Source organism: Macaca thibetana, chromosome 15, assembly GCF_024542745.1.
Source record: "Macaca thibetana thibetana isolate TM-01 chromosome 15, ASM2454274v1, whole genome shotgun sequence".
In the NCBI taxonomy this organism is placed as follows: Eukaryota; Metazoa; Chordata; class Mammalia; order Primates; family Cercopithecidae; genus Macaca; species Macaca thibetana.
In genome coordinates this window covers 25,800-48,160 of record NC_065592.1, presented here as the reverse complement: position 1 = coordinate 48,160, position 22,361 = coordinate 25,800, and the positions used below count along the sequence as shown (strand labels likewise).

General features: G+C 47.0%; 1 protein-coding gene across 1 annotated transcript; it reads right to left on the bottom strand.

Annotated features, from left to right (window-relative positions):
* Positions 1-3,193: 3,193 nt before the first annotated feature.
* LOC126937846 (transcription factor NF-E4-like) lies at positions 3,194-13,473 on the bottom strand. The gene is given in 6 exon segments (XM_050761605.1): positions 3,194-3,505; positions 3,507-3,519; positions 5,355-5,518; positions 10,464-10,552; positions 13,153-13,239; positions 13,458-13,473. Coding segments are annotated over 6 exon segments (681 nt in total).
* Between the last annotated feature and the right edge of the window lie 8,888 nt (positions 13,474-22,361).

The following is a 22,361-nucleotide window of genomic DNA, read 5'->3' as shown; positions in this document are numbered from 1 at the left end:
GGTAAGGGTGGAGGCCCTAAGACAAAAGTTGGGCTGTACATGATTTCAAAGGGACCATAAAAAGAAAGTGTTTTTGGTGTTGCGCAGAGTCTCACGAGGGCGAAAGGGAGATTTTTTTTTGTCCACGACTGGCAGGTTTCTAGAGCCAGGTTGGTGAGTCAGGCTTTAAGGACAGAATTGACCTTTTCAACTTTGCCTGAAGATTGAGGCCTGTAGGGTGTGTAGAGAACCCATTTTATTCCCACGGATGTAGAGATGCCTTGGGTAATTTGGCTGATGAAGGTGGGCCCGTTATTGGACTGGATGGATGCTGGGAGTCCGAAACGGGGATTTATATGCATGATGAGAGTTTGTGTGATGGTATGTGCACCTTCTGAAGTTGTCAGGAACGCTTCTACCCACCCAGAGAAAGTACAGACAAAGGCCAGAAGACAGCGGAGCCGTTTATTGCGTGGCATGTGAGTGAAATCTACCTGCCAATCTTGCCCGGGTACCTGGGCCCGGGCGTGGTGGATAGGAAAAGGCGGCGACCAGAGGGAGCCCTGGGGTGACACTGAGTAGCAGATAGAGCAGGACTGGGTAATTTCTCAAACATGGCTGGAAAGCTGAGGACAAGTGAGAATAGGGCGGAGAAGTTGCAAGAGAGGTTTGTAACCAACAGGGAAAGAGTTGTGGAGCCTTTGGAGGATAGGAATTCTTTCAGAGTGAGGAAGAACGAAGCGCCCTTCCTTGACATACAATGGTCCTTGCTTTTGAAGGTTTTGGGCTCAGAAGTCCTCCTTTTCTTCTGAGGAGTGAAGAGGAGAGAACAAGGACAGGGACAGAAACTGGCCTTGCATGGGTAGTAGGGCTACTTGTTTGGCTGCCTGATCTGCTAGCTTATATCCAGCTGATACAGGATTGTCCGGGGTTTGGTGGCCACTGCATTGAATGATGGCAGCTTTCTGCGGGAGTCTGGCAGCTTGAAGGGGCTTGCTGATGAGACAGCCATTTATGACAGGAGTGTTTTTTGCAGTTAGGAAACCCCGTTCTTTCCAGATGGACGAGTGCGAGTGCACCATGTGGAACACATCATGAGAATTTGAATATATGTTGATCTGTTGTCCAGCTGCTAGAGTGAGAGCTCTAGTGAGGGCGATGAGTTCAGCTTTGTGGGAGGTGGTGCCAGGGGGCACGGATTGCCCTCAATAATGTGGCGGGTGACGCCATATCATAGCCAGCATGCCAGCACCCTTGATGCAGGAAGGAGCTGCCACCTACAAACCAAGTAAAGGAGGCATCTGGAAGGGGTTGGTCTGTTAGGTTTGGAAAAGGTATAAGAAAGGTTTGAACAGCGTTCACACAGAAGTGTGCAGGGTCTTGGGCGGTTGTAGCTTCAGGTGGGAGCGTGGCCGGGTTTAGATAGGAGCTGGTTAGCACGGTGATTTGGGGGGTTCCTATGAATAGCGTATACAGTTGGAGGAGCTGTGGGCAGAGATGAGACTTAGTACACTGCAAGGAGCTAGCATGTCTTTGATGTTGTGGGCTGAATAAACTGTTAGGTTGGCATGGAGAGAGAGTTTGAGGCTTTCGAGGGTGAGGACAGCAGCTACTGTCAATGCTCAGAGACAGGCAGACCATCTGAGAACTGTGGCTTCAAGCTGTTTGGAGAGGTGGCTCTCTTAGACTAGGGACCAGGCAACAACCTGGAGGGTGGGTCCCTTAGACTAGGGACCAGGCAACAACCTGGAGGGTGGGTCTCTTAGACTGGGTTGGAACACCTAGTGTAACTCCATGCCATTCACCGGTGTAGAGGGAGAAAGGTTTGGTGAAGTCTGGGAGGGTGAGGATGGGGGCTCAGGTGACAGCCTTCTGGAGTAGATGGAAAGGTTGGGTAATAGGCTGTGCAGGATTTTAAGGCTCGTGGCGAAGGCCTTTAGCGACTTGGTATAACGGTTTGGCAAGTAGAGCGAAGGAGGGAACCCAGAGCCCAAAATATCCCACTAATCCTAGAAAAGAGAATTTCTTGCTTAGTTTGCGGAGGCAGGAGGGACTGGAGGAGGGATATGCAGTTGGTTGTGAGCCCTCGGGTTCACGGGGTAAGAGCTAGGCATAGATAGGTGACTGAGGGGGTGCATATTCGTGCTTTCTTAGGGGAGGCCCAATACCCTCGTTCTGCCAAGAAGTTTTAAAGAGAGAGATAGTATGGGTGTTGCAGCCTCTTTGAGAGGGGCTACGCAGGACCAGATCATTAACACATTGAAGGAGAATGGACAGTTTTAGGGTTAAGGTACAGAGGTCGCCAGCAAGGGCCTGTCCGAAAAGGTGGGGGCTGTCTCTGAAACCTTGAGGTAGTACACGCCAGGTAAGCTGACGTGAAAGGTGGGTGTCAGGATTTTCCCACGTAAAGGCAAAAAGGCCTTGGGAATCACGGTGCAAAGGAGTTGTGAAAAAAAAGCATCCTTTAGGTTTAGAACAGAAAAATGGGTGATATTGGAGGGAATTGCAGAAAGTAAAGTATACAGGTTAGGAACTGCTGGACATACTGGGAGTACAACTTGGTTAATGAGCCTGAGGTCCTGGACTAAGCGTTAAGTTCCAGCTGGCTTTTTAACGGGTAGAACTGGTGTGTTAAAAGGGAAGTTTGTTGGGCGGAGGAGATGACTGGCGAGGAGGCGAGAAATGATAGGCTTCAGGTCTATGAGAGCTGCTTGGGGGATGAGCTACTGCTTCTGTGATAGGAACTGGGTGGGGTCTTTAAGGGTAATACGGCCAGGGATGTGGTGTTCTGTGCTTGAGGGTGTGGAAGTATCCCAAACAGTGGGGTTAACTACAGATGGGGGATAAGGAAAAGTTGCATGTTTTAAGGTGGGAGGTTGGAGGAGTAGAAGAAAGTTAGATGTCCCAGAGGGGTCTGGGTGGATGTGTTGGGTACTATGGGGAACATGGAAGTGGAAAGTGGTGCAGAGTTTTGAAAGGATGTCTCTGCTAGGAGCGGAGCTGGGCATGAGGGCAGGACTAAGAGTGAGCGAAGGAAAAGGAGTGAAGGGAGCAGAAGAGTGGAGGGTGGGGCTCGGTGTTTGGAGACTTGTCCATCAATTCCCACAACAGAGACTTGGGAGGACTGGGTGGGTCCTGAAAAATTAGGTAAAGCAGAGTAGGTTGCCCTGATACTAATTTAAAAAAAATACTGGCCTACTTGCCACCACCAGGGTTACCCTTGGCTCGGATGAAGTGATGGTAGTTGCCAGGGCTTCTGTTTCAGGGCACGGTTAGTCTTCAGCGGTAAGGCCGATGAGGTCCGAGTAGGAGGTTTTGGCCGGCTCAGGAAGGGATGGGGGCGATCCTTGTGGGGGCCGCTCACAGTCCAACTTCCAGTGGGGTCCTCCACAGAGGGGGCACGGCCTGGTGGGCTTACCTGGGTTTGGGCATTGTCTGGACCTGTGGCCTTCATTGCCGCACTTGAAACAGGTGCCAGGTGGAGGTGGATTGCTAGGAGGCTTCTGTGTGGAGCTGCAGCCCTGTGGGCCTGCAGGGCCCCTGATGGCAGAGGCAAGTATTTGAAACTCTGCCTTTTTGTGCCTTTTACGTTCCTCATCATGATTGTTAAAGACTTTGAAGACTAAATTAAGAAGGTCTCGTTGTGGGGTTTGAGGGCTGTCGTCAAGCTTCTGAAGCCTGCACCAATTATCAGGGGTGGATTGGAAGATGAACCAAAGGTTTAAAATAGTGTTTTCTTCTGGGCTGGCTGGGTCTAGGTTGGTATATTTTCTCATGGCTTCAGTTAAATGAGAGAGAAAAAGGACTGGGTTTTCGTCAGGACCTTGGGTGATTTCTGAAAGTTTTTCATAGTTTCCTGCGTTATGGGCACCCTTTTTGAGACCTGCAAGGAGAAACACAATCATGTGGTCTCCATGGTGGCATCCAGAGGCCCTGTCTTGATAATCCTAGTGGGGGTCCTGGTTGGGACTGCCTCTGCGGCAGTAGGCTGGGCAGGAGCTTGGTTATGAATTGTATCAGCATGTGCCTAAACTAAGGTCCAGATACAGTCTTGGTCTTCTGGGGTGAGGGTGGAAGAGAGAATAGCATAGAAGTCCTGCCAGGTTAGTTCATAAGACTGGGTGAGTTACTGAAACTCTCTAATATAAGAGGTAGGGTCTTCTGGGATGAACCGAGTCTTTTGTTAGTTTGAGATAGATCGATGAGGGAGAAGGGAACATGACTGCTAACAATACCTTCAGTTCCTGCTACTTCCTGAAGAGGACACTCTAACACAGGCGCTGAAGTAAGGGTGGGGCTTGGGCCAAAGATGGCATCTGAGTGAGTATGGGTGGGAGACAAGGAATGAGCCCTAAGTGGTTCCTGCTGAGGGTTTGAAGGGGCAAGGGGGGTTGAGTTGATAGGCAGTGGAGGATAGATAGGGTTATAAAGGGCGGGATGGTTTTACAGGCTTTAGGAGAGGGCAGTGAGGAAGGAGAATGAGTACAGGCAATGCTAATGTTGTCCTGAGGAGAGGATGGTGTAGGAAAAGAAATGAGTACTTTTGGGGGTGATGCCGGCTGGGAAGATGGCAGCTGGGAAGATGACGGCTGAGAAGATGGCAACAGGGAAGATGGCGGCTGGGATAGATGGCGGCGGAGAAGACAATGAGGAAGCTTGAGGGGGTTAAATAAGATGGTTGAGAGGAAGAGGTAGGGGCTGGGAAGGGTGGACAGCAGTCTGCTCCATCTAAGGAGGAAAAAGAGGTAGGGTCGGGAAGAGAAAGGCAATCAGGGTGGTGAGAATGGAGAAGGATTTGAACAGGTGAGCAAGAATTGCACAGGTCAGGTTGTGATCTGAGTACAAAAAGGCCTGGACATAAGGAATTTCTCCCCATTTCTCCAGTTGTTGGCAATAATTGCTGAAGTCAGTTAAAATTGTAAAGTCAAATGTTCCATCTGTGGGCCATTTGGATCTACTGTCCAATTCGTATTGTGGCCAGACTGAATTGCAAAAAAATGATAAGGCACTTAGGGTGGATATCTTGCCTGAGGCCTAAGGTTTGCAAGTTTTTTATGAGGCAGACTAGAGGGCTATTTTTTGGAATGGAGGACTGGGAGTTTCCCATAATGGAGAGTAGGCTCAGGAGAACAGGGAAAAGGAGACTGTCCTGGAAGGCCTGAGGGAGACAATAAAAGGAGCAATTGTCACCACTGCCTTTTTCATTCCCAGAAAGGGATCAAATGACTTAGAGGCATCCCCCTAAGACCAGATGATCCGTGAGTGCCTGGTATACACTGGAGCCTTCTTGGACCAACGTTGGATTTTCAGACCAGAGAAACTAAGAGAGGCTGTGTGGATTTTCCCCTGTTAACAGGGCTTCTAGGGAAACTTACCAGTAGGCAAAATCAGTGACCGATGTGCATGCGCAGAGAGGTGACTGGACGCTGAGGAGCTTCCTTTGTCCAGCTGCTGTGGCCTGCACTCTGGGGTGGAGGGGTACATCTATGGGGGATGTGGACCAGAGCCCCTCCCGGATTTCGGCACCAGATGTAAGGTTCTTGTATCAGTTTGAACCCCAAGAGTGAGCCAACAGACAACACAAAGCGATGTGGAGCAACATGCTGTTTTAATAAGCAGCTAAGTGTAGGTAGGCTGAGGCCTAAAATGGCATCAGCCCCAAGTGAGGACGGAGCAAAGGTTTTATAGCCCTCTGTAAACAGAAAGTGTCCCAGTCTGATGTGACTGTTACCTTGTACCCGGATGACCTCTTTCTCGATCTTCAGGGGTATATGTCTTCGGCGAGGGTAGGTGTCTTCCAGCCTGCTCTCTTCCTGCTCCTGCTATCTTGCTGGTGCACGCTGCTAGTGCTAGTTGCACCTTGCAACTGGGCCTGAGAAGGGAGGAGTTATTCATCTCCTTAAGCTTTCAAGCCCTGGGTAGAATCTTACAGATATCAGTGACTGAAGGTCAACTTAATAAAATAAAGAGAGAAGACAAGATTAGATAAAAAAGAATAAAAAGGAATGAACAAAGCCTCCAAGATACATGGGACTTTGTGAAAAGACCAAATCTACATTTGATTGGTGTACCTGAAAGGGATGGGGAAAATGGAACCAAGTCGGAAAACACTCTTCAGGATATTTTCCAGGAGAACTTCCCCAACCTAGCAAGACAGGCCAACATTCAAATTCAGGAAACACAGAGAACACCACAAAGACACTCCTCAAGAAGAGCAACCTCAAGACACATAATCATCAGATTCACCAACGTTGAAATGAAGGAAAAAAATATTAAGGACAGCCAGAGAGAAAGGCTGGGTTATCCACAAAGGGAAGCCCATCAGACTAACAGTGGATCTCTCTGCAGAAGCCCTACAGGCCAGAAGAGAGTGGGGGCCAATATTCAATCTTCTTAAAGAAAAGAATTTTCAACCCAGAATTTCATATCCAGCCAAACTAAGCTTCATAAACAAAGGAGAAATAAAATCCTTTACAGACAAGCAAATGCTGAGGGATTTTGTCACCACCAGACCTGCCTTACAAGAGCTCCTGAAAGAAGCACTAAACATGGAAAGGAACAACTGCAAAAACATACCAAATTGTAAAGAACATTGACATTGTGAAGAAACTGAATTAACTAACAGGCACATTAACCAGCTAGCATCATAATGACAGGATCGAATTCACACATAACAATATTAACCTTCAATGTAAATGGGCTAAATGCCCCAATTAAAAGACACAGACTGGCAAATTGGATAAAGAGTCAAGACCCATCAGAGTGCTGTATTCAGGAGACCCATCTCACATGCAAAGACACACATAGGCTCAAAATAAAGGGATGGAGGAATATTTACCAAGCAAATGGAAAGCAAAAAAAAAGCAGGAGTTACAATCCTAATCTCTGATAAAACAGACTTTAAACCAACAAAGATCAAAAGCGACAAAGAAGGGCATTATATAACGGTAAAGGGAACAATGCAGCAAGAAGAGCTAACTATCCTGAATATATATGCACCCAATACAGAAGCACCTAGATTCATAAAGCAAGTTCTTAGAGACCTACAAAGAGACTTAGACTCCCACACAATAATAATGGGAGACTTTAACACCCCACTGTCAATATTAGACAGATCAACAAGACAGAAAATTAACAAGGATATTCAGCACTTGAGCTCAGCTCTGGACCAAGAGGACCTAATAGACATCTACAGAATTCTCCACTCGAAATCAACAGAATATACATTCTTCTCAGCACCTCATCACACTTATTCTAAAGTTGACCACATAATTGGAAGTAAAACACTCCTCAGCAAATGCAAAAGAATGGAAATCATAACAAACAGTCTCTCAGACCACAGTGCAATCAAATTGGAACTCAGGATTAAGAAACTCACTCAAAACCGCACAAATACAAGGAACCTGAACAACCTGCTCCTGAATGACTACTGGGTAAATAACCAAGTGAAGGCAGAAATAAAGATGTTCTTTGAAAACAATGAGAATGAAGACACAACATACTAGAATCTCTGGGACACATTTAAAGTAATGTTTAGAGGGAAATTTATAGCACTAAATGCCCACAAGAAAAAGCAGAAAATATCTAAAATTGACACCCTAATATAAAAATTTAAAGAACTAGAGAAGCAACAGCAAACAAATTCAAAAGCTAGCAGAAGACATGAAATAACTAAGATCAGAGCAGAACTGAAGGAGATAGAGACACAAAAAACCTTTCAAAAAATCAATGAATCCAGGACCTATTTAAAAAAAAAAAATCAACAAAATAGATAGATCACTAGCCAGATTAATAAATAAGAAAATAGAGAAGAATCGAATAGGGTATATCACCATTGATCCCACAGAAAACTTTCTTAAGCTGATAAGCAACTTCAGCAAAGTCTCAGGATACAAAATCAATGTGCAAAAATAACAAGCATTCCTATACACCAATAACAGACAAACAGAAAGCCAAATCATGGGTGAACTCCCATTCACAATTGCTGCTAAGAAAATAAAATACCTAGGAATACAACTTACAAGAGATATGAAGGACCTCTTCAAGGAGAACTACAAACCACTGCTCAAGGAAATAAGAGAGGACACAAACAAATGGAAAAACACTCCATGCTCATGGATAGGAACAATCAATATCATGAAAATGGCCATACTGCCCAAAGTAATTTATAGATTCAATGCTATCCCCATCAAGCTACCACTGACTTTCTTCACAGAATTGGAAAAAAACTACTTTAAACTTCATATGGAACCAAAAAAGAGGCTGCATAGCCAAGACAATCCTGGGCAAGAAGAATAAAGCTGGAGGCATCACACTACCTGACTTCAAACTATACTACAAGGCTACAGTAACTGAAACAACATGGTACTGGTACCAAAACAGATACATAGACCAATGGAACAGAACGGAGGCCTCAGAAATAACCCCACACAGCTACAACCATCTGACCTTTGATAAACCTGACACATACAAGCAATGGAGAAAATATTCCCTATTTAATAAATGATGTTGGGAAAACTGGCTAGCCATATGGAGAAACTGGACCCCTTCATTACAACTTTTACAAAAATCAACTCAAGATGGATTAAAGACTTCAACGTAAGACCTAGGACCATAAAAATCCTAGAAGAAAATACCATTTGGCAATACCACTCAGGACATAGGCATGGGCAAAGACTTCATGTCTAAAACACCAAAATCAATGGCAACAAAAGTCAAAATTGACAAATGGGATCTAATTAAACTAAAGAGCTTCTGCACAGAAAAGAAACTATCATCAGAGTGAACAGGCAACCTACAGAATGGGGGAATATTTTTACAATCTATCCATCTGACAAAGGGCTAATTACTAGAATCTACAAAGAAACAAATTTACAAGAAAAAAACAACCCCATCAAAAAATGGGCAAAGGATATGAACAGACACTTCTCAAAAGAAGACATTTATGCAGCCAACAGCCATATGAAAAAATGCTCATCATCACTGGTCATTAGAGAAATGCAAATCAAAACCACAATGAGATACCATCTTATGTCAGTTAGAATGGCGATCATTGAAAAGTCAGGAAGCAACAGATTCTGGAGAGGTTGTGGGGAAATAGGAAAGCTTTTACATTGTTGGTGGGAGTGTAAATTAGTTCAACCATTGTGGAAGACAGTGTGGCAATCCCTCAAGGATCTAGAATTGGAAACACCATTTGACCCAGCAATCCCACTACTGGGCATATACCCAAAGGATTATAAATCATTCTACGATAAAGACACAGGCACATGTGTATTTACTGTGGCACTATTCACAATAGCAAAGACTTGGAACCAACCCAAATGTCCATCAATGATAGAGTGGATTAAGAAAATGTGGCACATATACACCATGGAATACTATGCCGCCATAAAAAAGGATGAGTTCATGTTCTTTGCAGGGACATGGATGAAGGCAGAAACCATCATTCTCAGCAAACTATCACAAGATCAGAAAACCAAACACTGCATGTTCTCACTCATAAGTGGAAGTTGAACAATGAGAACACGGGGACACAGGGAGGGGAATATCACACATGGTAGGATGCAGGCCTGTCGGGAGGTGGGGGAGAATGAAAGGGAGGGATAACGTTAGGAAAAATACCTAATGTAGGTGATGGGTTGGTGGGTGCAGCAAACCCCCAGGGCACGGGTATACCTATGTAACAAAACTGCACATGTAACCCAGAACTTAAAGTATATATATATATATATATATATATATATAAAAGGAATGGCTAAACATTATTTTTTAGGCTAAACATTATTTTTTAAATCAAGGCCATTTCAAAGCCCTTACTTCACTGGATTCTCAGCCAGTGTTGCCCCCAGAGCAGAAGGCAGCTGTGGGAAGCAGAAGGGTGGCCCCACCTTCACCTGGAAGATTCCTGCTCAGATCCTGGGTCACCTGCCCCACTGATGATGCCCCAGCTGCTGTTGCTGGGAAGCCGAACCCAGAACTCCCTCAGGTCTGGTCCTCACTCTGCCCCCCAGCACCCCTAGTGCGGCCACGCAGGAGGATGGAGCCCCGAGGCTGCAGGGGCGGAAGCGGGTGGGTCAAGGCTCGCCTCGCCCCACCCTCAGGTGTTGGTTTTTGTTTTTTAAACCAAACAGAGCAGAGAGGGGCGAGGAAGCAAAAGTGACTCAAACTCAGGGCGAGCCAGAGCCTGCGGAGGCAGCAGCAATCCTTGTGCTGGGCACACGCCCAAGGCTGGCTTTGGGGTCAAAGAATAATCAAAGATGACACTTTGGGCCTGTCCTCTCCCCAGCTCTCCTAGGCAAAGTCGGTGCGTCTGAGGAGTCAGCCTGGACTCGAACTTCTGACACCGGACCACTGCTGGCTTGCTGCCAGGACCCGAGGGGCCCCAGGACACAGGGAGGGGCATGGAGGGGGAAAGCAGCCAGACTCCGCCCAAGCAATTTAGGCGCCTGCCTCGTCTGTGGATCCCCGCACCCCCAGCTCACCGAGTCGCGGGACAGCCCCTGGAGATCCCCAGGGAGGCAGGGTCCAGGGATTGCGGTGAGGCCCTGCGCCCAGGACGGCTGCGCCCCACCTGAGGGAAGAGTCACTCCAGTCCCTCTGGGCTGGTCCACGTGCAACCACGGTAGGACGCAGGTCATCTCCAGTGAAACGCGGAGGGAGGAAGGGTGTGCCTCCCTGTTCCTTCCCCACCCTCCCGGGGAGGGGCGGTTGCCCTTAGCAACGGGATGCCCACGTGGGATACTGGAAGTCTCAGCCTACCCCATCCCACCTCTCCAGGCCTGGTTTCTCCTGGGCGCAAGGGGTTACTTCAGAGCTGTCAGGCCTCCACAGTAGCACATTAAATGTTCTGGAAACTAGGAGATGTGGCACTGCTGTACAACGGTCAGGAATAGCCATCCTGTCCTCCTGACCAGGTGAAAACCAACTTCTGCTGGGAAGGAGCATGGGGTGGCGCCTGGCCTTTGGAGTCAGGAAGAACCAGGCTTAAGTAACAGAACTGCCTGACCTCCAGCTTGTCACTTCAGCTCGCAGGTCCATACTTCACTTGGGATGATTGGGTGGGGCACATAAGAAGCTGCGTTCATTCTTTCCTGACCCTCAGAATTCCTGTGCTCTCAGGGTGCTGGGTGCTGTTTCAGGTCCCAGTACACAGCACAGAGTGCACAGCAGGCCCCCGCGGAGGATCAACACAGTGGCTGAACACCGGGAAGGAACGGGCACTTTAAGTCTGCACATCTGAAACTTGCTAAGGCTAGTCTTTGGAACTTGCCCACTCCATTTGAGTGGAAGCGTGGCCTGATCACCCACGGCGTGCCTGTACTGGCACTTTGGTTTTTGTTTTTGACTTGACTTGAATTGTTTGATACTTTGGTTTTGGTTTTGAACTGGCTCGGATTTCTGGATACTCTGATTTTGGTTTTGATTCTGGTTTGGTATAAACTTAAAAAGTGTGTGTGTGCCCTTTTTTACCTGTTCTTTGTTTTGTGGTGTGCGTGTGATGTGAGCGTGGTGTTTTGTCTCGTAGGAAACACGGGTCAGACACAAAGTGAGCCCACTCCGCTAGGAACTATGTTGAAAAATTTTAAGAAGGGATTTAATGGAGACTATGGGGTTACTATGACACCAGGAAAACTTAGAACTTTGTGGGAAATAGATTGGCCAACATCAGAAGTGGGTTGGCCATCAGAAGGAAGCCTGGACAGGTCCCTTGTTTCTAAGGTATGGCATAAGGTAACCGGTAAGTTAGGACAGCCAGACCAGTTCCCATACATAGACACTTGGTTACAGCTGGTGCTAGACCCCCCACAGTGGCTAAGAGGGCAAGCAACAGCAGTGCTAGTGGCAAAGGGATAGAAAGCCAAGGAAGGATCCCGCTCCACTCACCGAGGGAAATCAACTCCTGAAGTTCTGTTCGACCCAACATCAGAAGATCCATTGAAGGAGATGGCACCAGTGATCCCAGTGGTGCCCTCCCCTTACCAGGGAGAGAGGCTCCCCACTCTTGAGCCCACAGAGCTTGTGCCTCCGCAAGACAAACATATCCCTAGGCCACCCAGAGTAGATAAGAGAGGAGGTGAAGCCTCAGGAGAAAGCCCTCCCTTGGCAGCTCGTTTGCGACCCAAAACTGGGGTACAAATGCCCCTGAGAGGGCAGCGGTATACTGGGATAGATGAGGATGGTCACATGGTGGAGAGGCGTGTTTTTGTGTACCAGCCCTTCACCTCTGCCGACCTTCTCAACTGGAAAAACAATACCCCGTCCTATACTGAAAAGCCACAAGCTCTAATTGATTTGCTCCAAACTATTATCCAGACCCATAACCCCACTTGGGCTGATTGCCACCAGTTGCTCATGTTCCTTTTTAACACAGATGAAAGGTGGAGAGTGCTCCAAGCAGCAACCAAGTGGCTAGAGGAACATGTACCAGCTGATTACCAAAACCCCCAAGAGTATGTAAGGACCCAGTTGCCAGGAACTGACCCCCGGTGGGACCCAAATGAAAGAGGGGGTGTGCAAAGGCTGAACCAATACAGGGAAGCTCTCGTGGAAGGATTAAAGAGGGGAGCCCAGAAGGCCACAAACGTTAACAAGGTCTCTGAGGTCATTCAGGGAAAAGAAGAAAGTCCAGCACAATTCTATGAGAGACTGTGTGAGGCCTATCATATGTATACCCCCTTTGATCCCGATAGCCCTGAAAATCAGCGCATGATTAACATGGCTTTAGTTAGTCAAAGCGCAGAAGACATTAGAAGAAAACTGCAGAAACACGCTGGGTTTGCAGGGATGAATATATCAGTTATTAGAAATAGCTCACCAGGTGTTTGTAAACAGGGATGCAGTAAGCCGTAAGGAAAATCGCAAAGAGAATGAACACCAGGCCCGGCGAAACGCCGACCTGTTGGCTGCAGCAATTAGAGGGGTCCCCCTAAAGAGGCAAGGGAAGGGCGGCCCTGGGAAAGAAACTCAGCCTGGCTGTCAGAGTCTGCAGCGTAACCAGCGTGCTTATTGTAAAGAAATGGGACATTGGAAGAACAAATGCCCTCAGCTAAAAGGAAAGCAAGGAGACTCAAAGCAGGAGGCCCCAGACAAGGAGGAAGGGGCCCCGCTCAACCTGGCAGAAGGGTTATTGGACTGAGGGGGACAGGGCTCAAGTGCCCCCAAAGAGCCTACGGTCAGGATGACAGTCGGGGGTAAAGACGTTGATTTTCTTGTAGATACCGGTGCTGAACATTCTGTAGTATCCACCCCGGTCGCCCCCTTATCCAAAAAGACTATTGACATAATCGGAGCCGCGGGGGTTTCAGCAAAGCAAGCTTCCTGCTTGCCCCAGACTTGTACTGTAGGAGGACATAAAGTGATTCATCAGTTTTTGTACATGCCTGACTGTCCCTTGCTCTTGCTGGGAAGGGACTTGCTTAGCAAGCTGAGAGCCACTATCTCTTTTACAGAGCATGGCTCTTTGCTGCTAAACTTACCTGGAACGGGAGTCATTATGACCCTTATGGTCCCCCGAGAGGAGGAATGGAGGCTTTTCTTAACTGAGCTGGTCCAAGAGATAAGACCAAGCTAAGCGGTGGCCAAAAGTGTGAGCCGAAGACAACCCTCCAGGGTTAGCAGTCAACCAAGCCCACGTACTTATAGAAGTTAAGCCTGGGGCCCAGCCCGTGAGGCAAAAACAGTACCCGGTCCCCAGAGAAGCTCTTGAAGGTATCCAGGTCCATCTCAAGCGCCTAAGAACCTTTGGAATTATAGTTTCTTGTCAGTCTCCATGGAATACTCCCCTCCTGCCGGTTCCCGAAGCCAGGGACCAAGGACTACAGGCCAGTACAGGATTTGCGCTTGGTTAATCAAGCTACAGTGACTTTACATCCAACGGTACCTAACCCGTACACATTGTTGGGGTTGCTGCCAGTTGAGGACACCTGGTTCACCTGCTTGGACCTGAAAGACACTTTCTTTAGCATCAGATTAGCCCCTGAGAGCCAGAAGCTCTTTGCCTTTCAGTGGGAAGATCCGGAGTCAGTACACTTGGACCCAGCTTCCCCAAGGGTTCAAGAACTCCCCCACCATCTTTGGGGAGGCATTGGCTCGAGACCTCCAGAAGTTTTCCACCAGAGACATAGGCTGCGTGTTGCTCCAGTATGTCGACGACTTTCTGCTGGGACACCCCACGGCACTCGGGTGAGCCAAGGGAACGGATGCCCTACTCCGGCACCTGGAGGACTGTGGCTATAAAGTGTCCAAGAAAAAAGCTCAGATCTGCCGACAGCAGGTACGTTACCTGGGATTTACTATCCGACAGGGGGAGCGCAGCCTGGGATCAGAAAGAAAGCAGGTCATTGGCAATCTACCGGAGCCTAAGAGCAGAAGGCAGGTGAGAGAATTCTTAGGAGCTGTGGGATTTTGCAGACTGTGAATCCCAAACTTTGCAATAGTAGCCAAGCCTTTGTATGAGGTCACAAAGGGGGGGCACCGGGAACTTTTTGAATGGAGATCCCAACAACAGCAAGCCTTTCATGAGTTAAAGGAAAAAACTTATGTCAGCCCCAGCCCTGGGGCTACCTGATCTGACAAAGCCTTTTACATTGTATGTGTCAGAGAGAGAAAAGATGGCAGTTGAAGTTTTAACCCAAAAGGTGGGCCCCTGGCCGAGGCTGGTGGCTTACCTCTTGAAACAACTAGACGGGGTTTCTAAAGGATGGCTCCCTTGTTTGAGGGCCTTGGCAGCAACTGCTCTACTAGTACAAGAAGCAGATAAGCTGACTCTTGGGCAAAACCTGAACATAAAGGCCCCCCATGCTGTGGTGACTTTCATGAAAACTAAAGGACATCATTGGTTAACGAATGCTAGACTCACCAAGTACCAAAGTTTGCTCTGTGAGAATCCCCGCATAACTATTGAGGTTTGTAATACCCTGAATCCTGCCACCTTGCTCCCGGTATCAGAGAGCCCTGTCAAGCATGACTGTGTAGAAGTGTTGGACTCAGTTTACTCTAGCAGACCTGACCTCCGGGACCAGCCTTGGGCAACAGTAGACTGGGAACTACATGTGGATGGGAGCAGCTTCATCAACCCACAAGGAGAGAGATGTGCAGGGTATGCAGTGGTAACCCTGGACACTGTTGTTGAAGCCAGATCGTTGCCCCAGGGCTCTTCAGCCCAGAAAGCTGAACTCATTGCTTTAATTTGGGCCTTAGAACTCAGTGAAGGTAAGACTGTAAACATTTACACTGATTCTCGGTATGCCTTTTTAACTCTTCAAGTGCATAGAGCATTATATAAAGAAAAGGGCCTATTGAACTCTGGGGGGAAGGATATAAAATATCCACAAGAAACCTTACAATTATTAGAAGCAGTATGGAAACCCCACAAGGTGGTAGTTATGCATTGCAGAGGACGCCAGCGAGCTTCCATCTTGGTGGGTTTGGGGAATTCCCGCGCTGACTCAGAGGCTCGAAAAGCAGCATCTGCCCCCTTCCGGGCATCAGTCACAGCCCCCCTGCTCCCTCAAGCACCTGATCTTGTACCTACTTATTCTAAAGAAGAAAAGGACGGATGGATTCGGTTACCAGATGGGAGAGTAGCTGTGCCACAGCTGCTAGGAGCTGCAGTTATACTGGCTGTGCATGAAACCACCCATCTAGGTCAGGAGTCACTTGAAAAGTTGTTAGGTCGGTATTTCTACATCTCGCATTTGTCAGCCCTTGCCAAAACGGTGACGCAGCAGTGTGTTACCTGCCGAAAGCATAATGCAAGACAAGGTCCAGCCATTCCACCCGGCATACAAGCTTATGGAGCAGCCCCCTTTGAAGACCTCCAGGTGGACTTCACAGAGATGCCAAAGTGTGGAGGTAACAAGTATTTACTAGTTCTTGTGTGTACCTAGTCTGGGTGGGTTGAGGCTTATCCAACACGAACTGAGAAAGCTCGTGAAGTAACCCGTGTGCTTCTTCGAGATCTTATTCCTAGATTTGGACTGCCCTTACAGATCGGCTCAGATAACGGGCCGGCGTTTGTGGCTGACTTGGTACAGAAGACAGCAAAGGTATTGGGGATCACATGGAAATTGCATGCTGCCTACCGGCCTCAGAGTTCAGGAAAGGTGGAGCGGATGAATCGGACTATCAAAAAGAGTTTAGGGAAAGTATGTCAGGAAACAGGATTAAAATGGATACAGGCTCTCCCTATGGTATTATTTAAAATTAGATGTACCCCTTCTAAAAGAACAGGATATTCCCCTGATGAAATATTATATCATAGGCCCCTTCCCATATTGTGGGGACTTCCAGGCACTCCCCGAGAGTTAGGTGAAATTGAGTTACAGCTACAGTTACAGGCTTTAGGGAAAATTACACAAACAATCTCAGCCTGGGTAAATAAGAGATGCCCTGTTAGCTTATTCTCCCCAGTTCACCCTTTCTCCCCAGGTGATCAAGTGTGGATCAAGGACTGGAACGTAGCCTCTTTGTGCCCACGGTGGAAAGGACCCCAGACTGTTATCTTGACCACTCCCACCGCTGTGAAGGTAGAGGGAATCCCAGCCTGGATCCACCACAGCCCTGTAAAACCTGCAGCGCCTGAAACCTGGGAGGCAAGACCAAGTCCGGACAACCCTTGCAGAGAGATCCTGAAGAAGACAACAAGCCCTGCTCCAGTCACACCCGGAAGCTGACTGGTCCACGCACGGCCGAAACATGAGGAATCTCATCGTGGGATTCATTTTTCTTAAATTTTGGACTTATACAGTAAGGACTTCAATTGGCCTTACTCAAACTGGTGACTGTTCCCAGTATATTCATCAGGTCACAGAGGTAGGACAACAAATTAAAACAATCTTTCTGTTCTATAGTTCTTATGAATGTATGGGAACGTTGAAAGAAACTTGTTTGTATAATGCCACTCAGTACAAGGAATGTAGCCCGGGAAATGACCAATCTGATGTGTGTTATAACCCATCTGAGTCCCCTGCAACCACCGTTTTTGAAATAAGATTAAGAACTGGCCTTTACCTAAGTGATACAAGTAAAATAACAACTAGAACAGAAGGAAAAGGAATCCCCAAACAAGTAATTTTAAGATTTGATGCTTGTGCAGCCATTAATAGTAACAAGCTAGGAACAGGATGTCATTCTCTTAACTGGCAAAGGAGCTACAGAGTAGAAAATAAATATGTTTGTCTTGAGTCAGGGGTTTGTGAAAATTGTGCCTTTTGGCCATGTGTTATTTGGGCTACTTGAAAAAAGAACAAAAAGGACCCGGTTCATCTTCAGAAGGGGGAAGCCAGCCCCTCCTGTGCTGCTGGTCACTGTAACCCACTGGAACTAATAATCACCAATCCCTCAGACCCCCATTGGAAAAAGGGAGAACGTGTAACCCTGGGGATCGATGGGACAGGGTTAAACCCCCACGTTGCCATTTTAGTCCGAGGGGAGGTCTACAGGCGCTCTCCCAAACCAGTGTTTCAAACCTTTTATGAGGAGCTGAATCTGCCAGCACCAGAACTTCCGAAAAAGACAAAAAATTTGTTTCTCCAATTAGCAGAAAATGTAGCTCATTCCCTTAATGTTACTTCTTGTTATGTATGCGGGGGAACCACTATCGGAGACCGATGGCCTTGGGAAGCCCGAGAGTTGGTGCCCACTGATCCAGCTCCTGGTATAATTCCAGTTCAGAAGGCCCAAGCTAGCAGCTTCTGGGTCTTAAAAACCTCAATTATTGGACAATACTGTATAGCTAGAGAAGGAAAAGACTTCACCATCCCTGTAGGAAAGCTTAATTGTATAGGACGGAAGTTGCACAACAGCACAACAAAAACAATTAGTTGGTGAGGCCTAAATCACACTGAAAAGAACCCATTCAGTAAATTTTCTACATTAAAAACTGCCTGGGCTCATACAGAATCTTATCAGGACTGGAAGGCTCCTGCTAGACTATACTGGATATGTGGGCACAGAGCCTATATTCGGTTACATAATAAATGCATAGGTAGTTGTGTTATTGGCACTATTAAACCGTCCTTTTTCTTATTACCTGTAAAAACGGGTGAGCTCCTAGGTTTCCCTGTCTATGCCTCCTAAGAAAAGAGAGGCATAGTTATAGGAAACTGGAAAGATAATGAGTGGCCTCCTGAAAGGATCATACAGTATTATGGGCTGGCCACATGGGCACAAGATGGCTCATGGGGATACTGGACCCCCATTTCCATGCTCAATCGGATCATACGGTTGCAGGCTGTCTTAGAAATAATTACTAATGAAACTGGCAGAGCTTTGACTGCTTTAGCTCGGCAGGAAACCCAAATGAGAAATGCTATCTATCAGAATAGACTGGCCTTGGACTACTTGCTGGCAGCTGAAGGAGGAGTCTGTGGAAAATTTAACTTAACCAATTGCTGCCTACAAATAGATGATCAAGGACAGGTGGTTGAAAACATAGTCAGGGACATGACAAAGTTGGCACATGTGCCCGTACAGGTTTGGCATGAGTTTGATCCTGAGTCTTTATTTGGAAAATGGTTTCCAGATATAGGAGGATTTAAAACCCTCGTTGTGGGAGTATTGCTAGTAATAGGAACTTGCTTGCTGCTCCCCTGTGTATTACCCTTGCTTTTTCAAATAATAAAAATTTTGTTGTTACTTTGGTTCATCAGAAAACTTCAGCACATGCGTATTATATGAATCACTATCGCTCTATCTCGCAGAGAGACTCAGAAAGTGAAGATGAGAGTGAGAACTCCCACTGAAAAAGTGAAAATTCTCAAAGGGGGGAAATATAGAATGAGACCACCACTTCTCCTGCTGTCTTTCCCAGCTTTTCCCCTCTCCCCTTTTCCCTAGTTTATAAGACAGGAGAAGAGAGAGAAAGCAAAAAGTTGGAAAGAAACAGAAATAAGATAAATAGCTAGATGACCTTGGCACCACCACCTGGCCCTGATGGTTAAAATAATAATGATAATATCAACCCCTGACCAAAACTACTAGTGTTACCTGTAAATTCCAGACATTGTATGAGAAAGCACTGTAAAACTTTTTGTTCTGTTAGCTGATGCATGTAGCCCCTCGTCACATTTTCCACGCATGCTTGATTTATCATGACCCAAAAGGGCCACGTATTTCTTCTTCTGGGAGCTCGGTTCTTAAGACGCGAGTCTGCTGACGCTCCCGGCCGAATAAAAAACCTCTTCCTTCTTTAATCCGGTGTCTGAGGAGTTTTGTCTGCGGCTCGTCCTGCTACACTGTCATCTAAAGGAGGAGACGATGATACTACTTCCACTACCGGAGAAGGTACACACCCCCCGTGTTATTGTTCCTCATAACTTGTGGAGGAGAGCATGATATTACTTCCAATATGACAGTGGCTTGACATCCAGTCTGTGATATTGCTCCTAATTTCCAGTAGGTAAAGTACGATGTTCCTGCCAAGAGAGTAGTGGGTGTACAGTCGCCCTGTGATATGTCTCCAAATATTCAGGGAAACACAGGAGGACATTACCCCAAATCTCCCAAAAAGTGTACACCCATTGTGTGGTATGGTTCCTAATATCCGGAGGTGAGATAGGAGAAGGATGGTATTCTTCTCCTATCGCAGGCTGTGTACACAAAACCTGTGAAATTGTTCCTAATATCCTGAACAAAGGAGATTGTTAGTAATGGACACACGTTGCAGGGGGAGTAATGATTACGATCCACATCGTAATGGTGAGTAATAGCAACCCCCTCTCTCCCCCTCGCTGTTACGATCCTCATCGCAGGGGGGTGAGGCACCCCCCACAATATCGGGAGTAATAGGATCCCCCTCTCTCCCCCTGGCCTTATATAAGGATGCTGGCCTTATATAAGTGCCCCCCAATGCCATCATAGACTTTAGTGTATTCACTTAAAGTTTTTTCCTCATTTAGATCTGCCAATCCCTTAATAGGTCTAATTGCTGCCTGACATTCTGTATTAACATTTTCATGAGCAAGCACCTGAACGATCACTTTCTTGGCATGAGAATCGGGAATAGCCTTTTGAGCCGCATCCAGCAAAGGAGTGATAGAATCTGGAAAAGGCTCCCTTGGACCCTGTTGAACTGTGTTAAAAGAAGGATAAGCAGAACCAGCGTCGTGAATTTTTTCCCAGGCTCTTAGGCATGTAGTTCTGAGCTGATCAACAGCCTTATCACCCATTACCATCTGTTGATTTAGAGTACTCCATGCCTGTCCGATTCCGAGCAATTGATCAGATGTGATATTAACGGGACGTTGGTCTTGAGCATTTCTGCGTGCCTGATTTATTGCTTCATCTGTCCACCAGGTTTTCAATTGGAGAAATTCACAGGGGGACAGGGTGGATCGGGCTAATGCCTCCCAATCCATACGTATTCAACGTCTGTTATAAGCCACACGTTGTAACAAGGAATGAACGGAAGGAGAATTTGGCCCATATTGTCCAATTGTTTGCTTTAAGTCTTTTAATATTTTAAAAGGAAATGGCTTCCAGCATGCTTGAGCAAGTTCTCTAGCCTCCTCAGCTGGCGAAATAACAACCAGAAACTGCCAAGCCTTCAAATCCCCCATTTCTTGTGCCTGGCAAATGGATGCCTGGATTGTCCCTGTGCCATAATTTGTATTTGGACCGGCTCACAGCACTCCTCTACATAGTTAGCAGATGGGCAAGCCTGGATCATTCACTTATGGTAATTGGCTGTTGGACAAGCCTGAAGCTTCCTTTCGCCATAGTTACTGGCGGGGTCTGCAACAATGGGAGCTGCAAGGCGCATCTCAGGCTCCCCTTCCAAAAATTCCTAAGTCTGGCATGGAGATGGCCATTCCAGACCTTCCCCTAAAGGCGCAGTAGGTGGCACTGTTTCTTTTCTACGTTTTTGGAGATTAGCTTACATACCTTCTCGTTTCTCGCCCTTTTTTAAACTAGACTGTCATGGTTCACTTTGCTGATAATTAGACTCCTGATTATTCAACTTTCCTATGTCATCCTGAAACTCCTCCTCCTCCTCCTCAGTGTGGAAGGGCTCCAGTGCTGTTTTAATTGCCGATCACACAGACCAAGCAGAGAGGGGAATACTGTGGCCCTCTTGTGCTGGTTTTAAGTCTGATCCGACCTTGTCCCAATCTTCTACATTCATGGTTCCATATTCCGGGAACCAAGGAGAATACTTGTCTACCAGACGGAACAAAGATGTGAGATTTTGGGTACTCACAATTACCCCTCCGCGGCGCAGTAACTGCAGTACAAGGCTTAAGTAATTAGTGAACTTACTCTCTGCCTGACCCATATTTTCCTGAGGTTTCCCTGGAATTCTCCGAGCGCCCTCCTTACCCTAGAGCTTGAAGTGAAAACCTACTCGGGAGTCCTTTGTCGGTCGTCCTCAGCTTTCCACGCTCTGGTGTTCCTTCACTGGATTATTTGTAGAGATTATGGGGAGCCCCGCATTGGGCACCAGAGACCAGCCTGGGCAACCGAGGGAGACCCCCGTTTCTACCGAAAAAAAAAAAAAAAAGCTAGATGTGGTGTCCCGAGCCTATAATCCCAGCTACTCCATGAGAAATCAGACAAAACCTGGCACCAGAGACTGATTTTCTTCTAAAATGCTTTCTCCAAAATATTGTTAAAGCAAAAGGGGGAAATTGGAAAGGAAAATATTTTGGGTCCCCCAAATCACTAAGATAAAGGGAAAAGCCAGTCTGGGAACTGTTTAGGGCAAACTTGCCTCCCATTCTATTCAAAGTCATCTGCTGCTCGATAAGAAGAATGCATATCTTACTGCCTCCTTTGGAAAGGCTCATCAGAAACTTAGAAGAATGCAACCGTTCGTCTCTCACCTACCTGTGACCTGGAAGCCCCCTCCTGGCTTCGAGTTGACCCACTTTTGCTTCTGGTTGTACCGGATCAAACCAGTGTTCATCTTACATATGTTGATTGATGTCTCCTGTCTCCCTAAAATGTATAAAACTGTCAGATACAGTCAGTTTCTCTTCCAAGGTTTGGCATGTTAACGTTCTTGTGTTTTGTTGTCGAACCCAACTTTCTTGTTCTCCATGCCTCCTTGCCCTAGTTACTGAACCTTCCCCGTCAGTTCTAATCAATCACTCACATCTGTTCCCTTGGTTACCTGCTCTGCACCCATTTCTCCCTTCGAAACCACACGTCCCACCGTTGTAACTCACAACCCCCTTCCCCCTTCCTTATTTGGGAAAATATTCACAAATAGCCAACTGGGTCAGTTTAGATCTTGAGGTCTGGCCCCAGCCCATGCCAGAGGTAGGGATTGCGTCAGGAATAAAAACCCCGGCTTTCCTTTGTTTTGTGTGCTCTTGCGATTGTGATTGATGCGAGCAGCGGCACGCTTCCGCAGAGGTAAATTGCGTAGCTGATAAAAC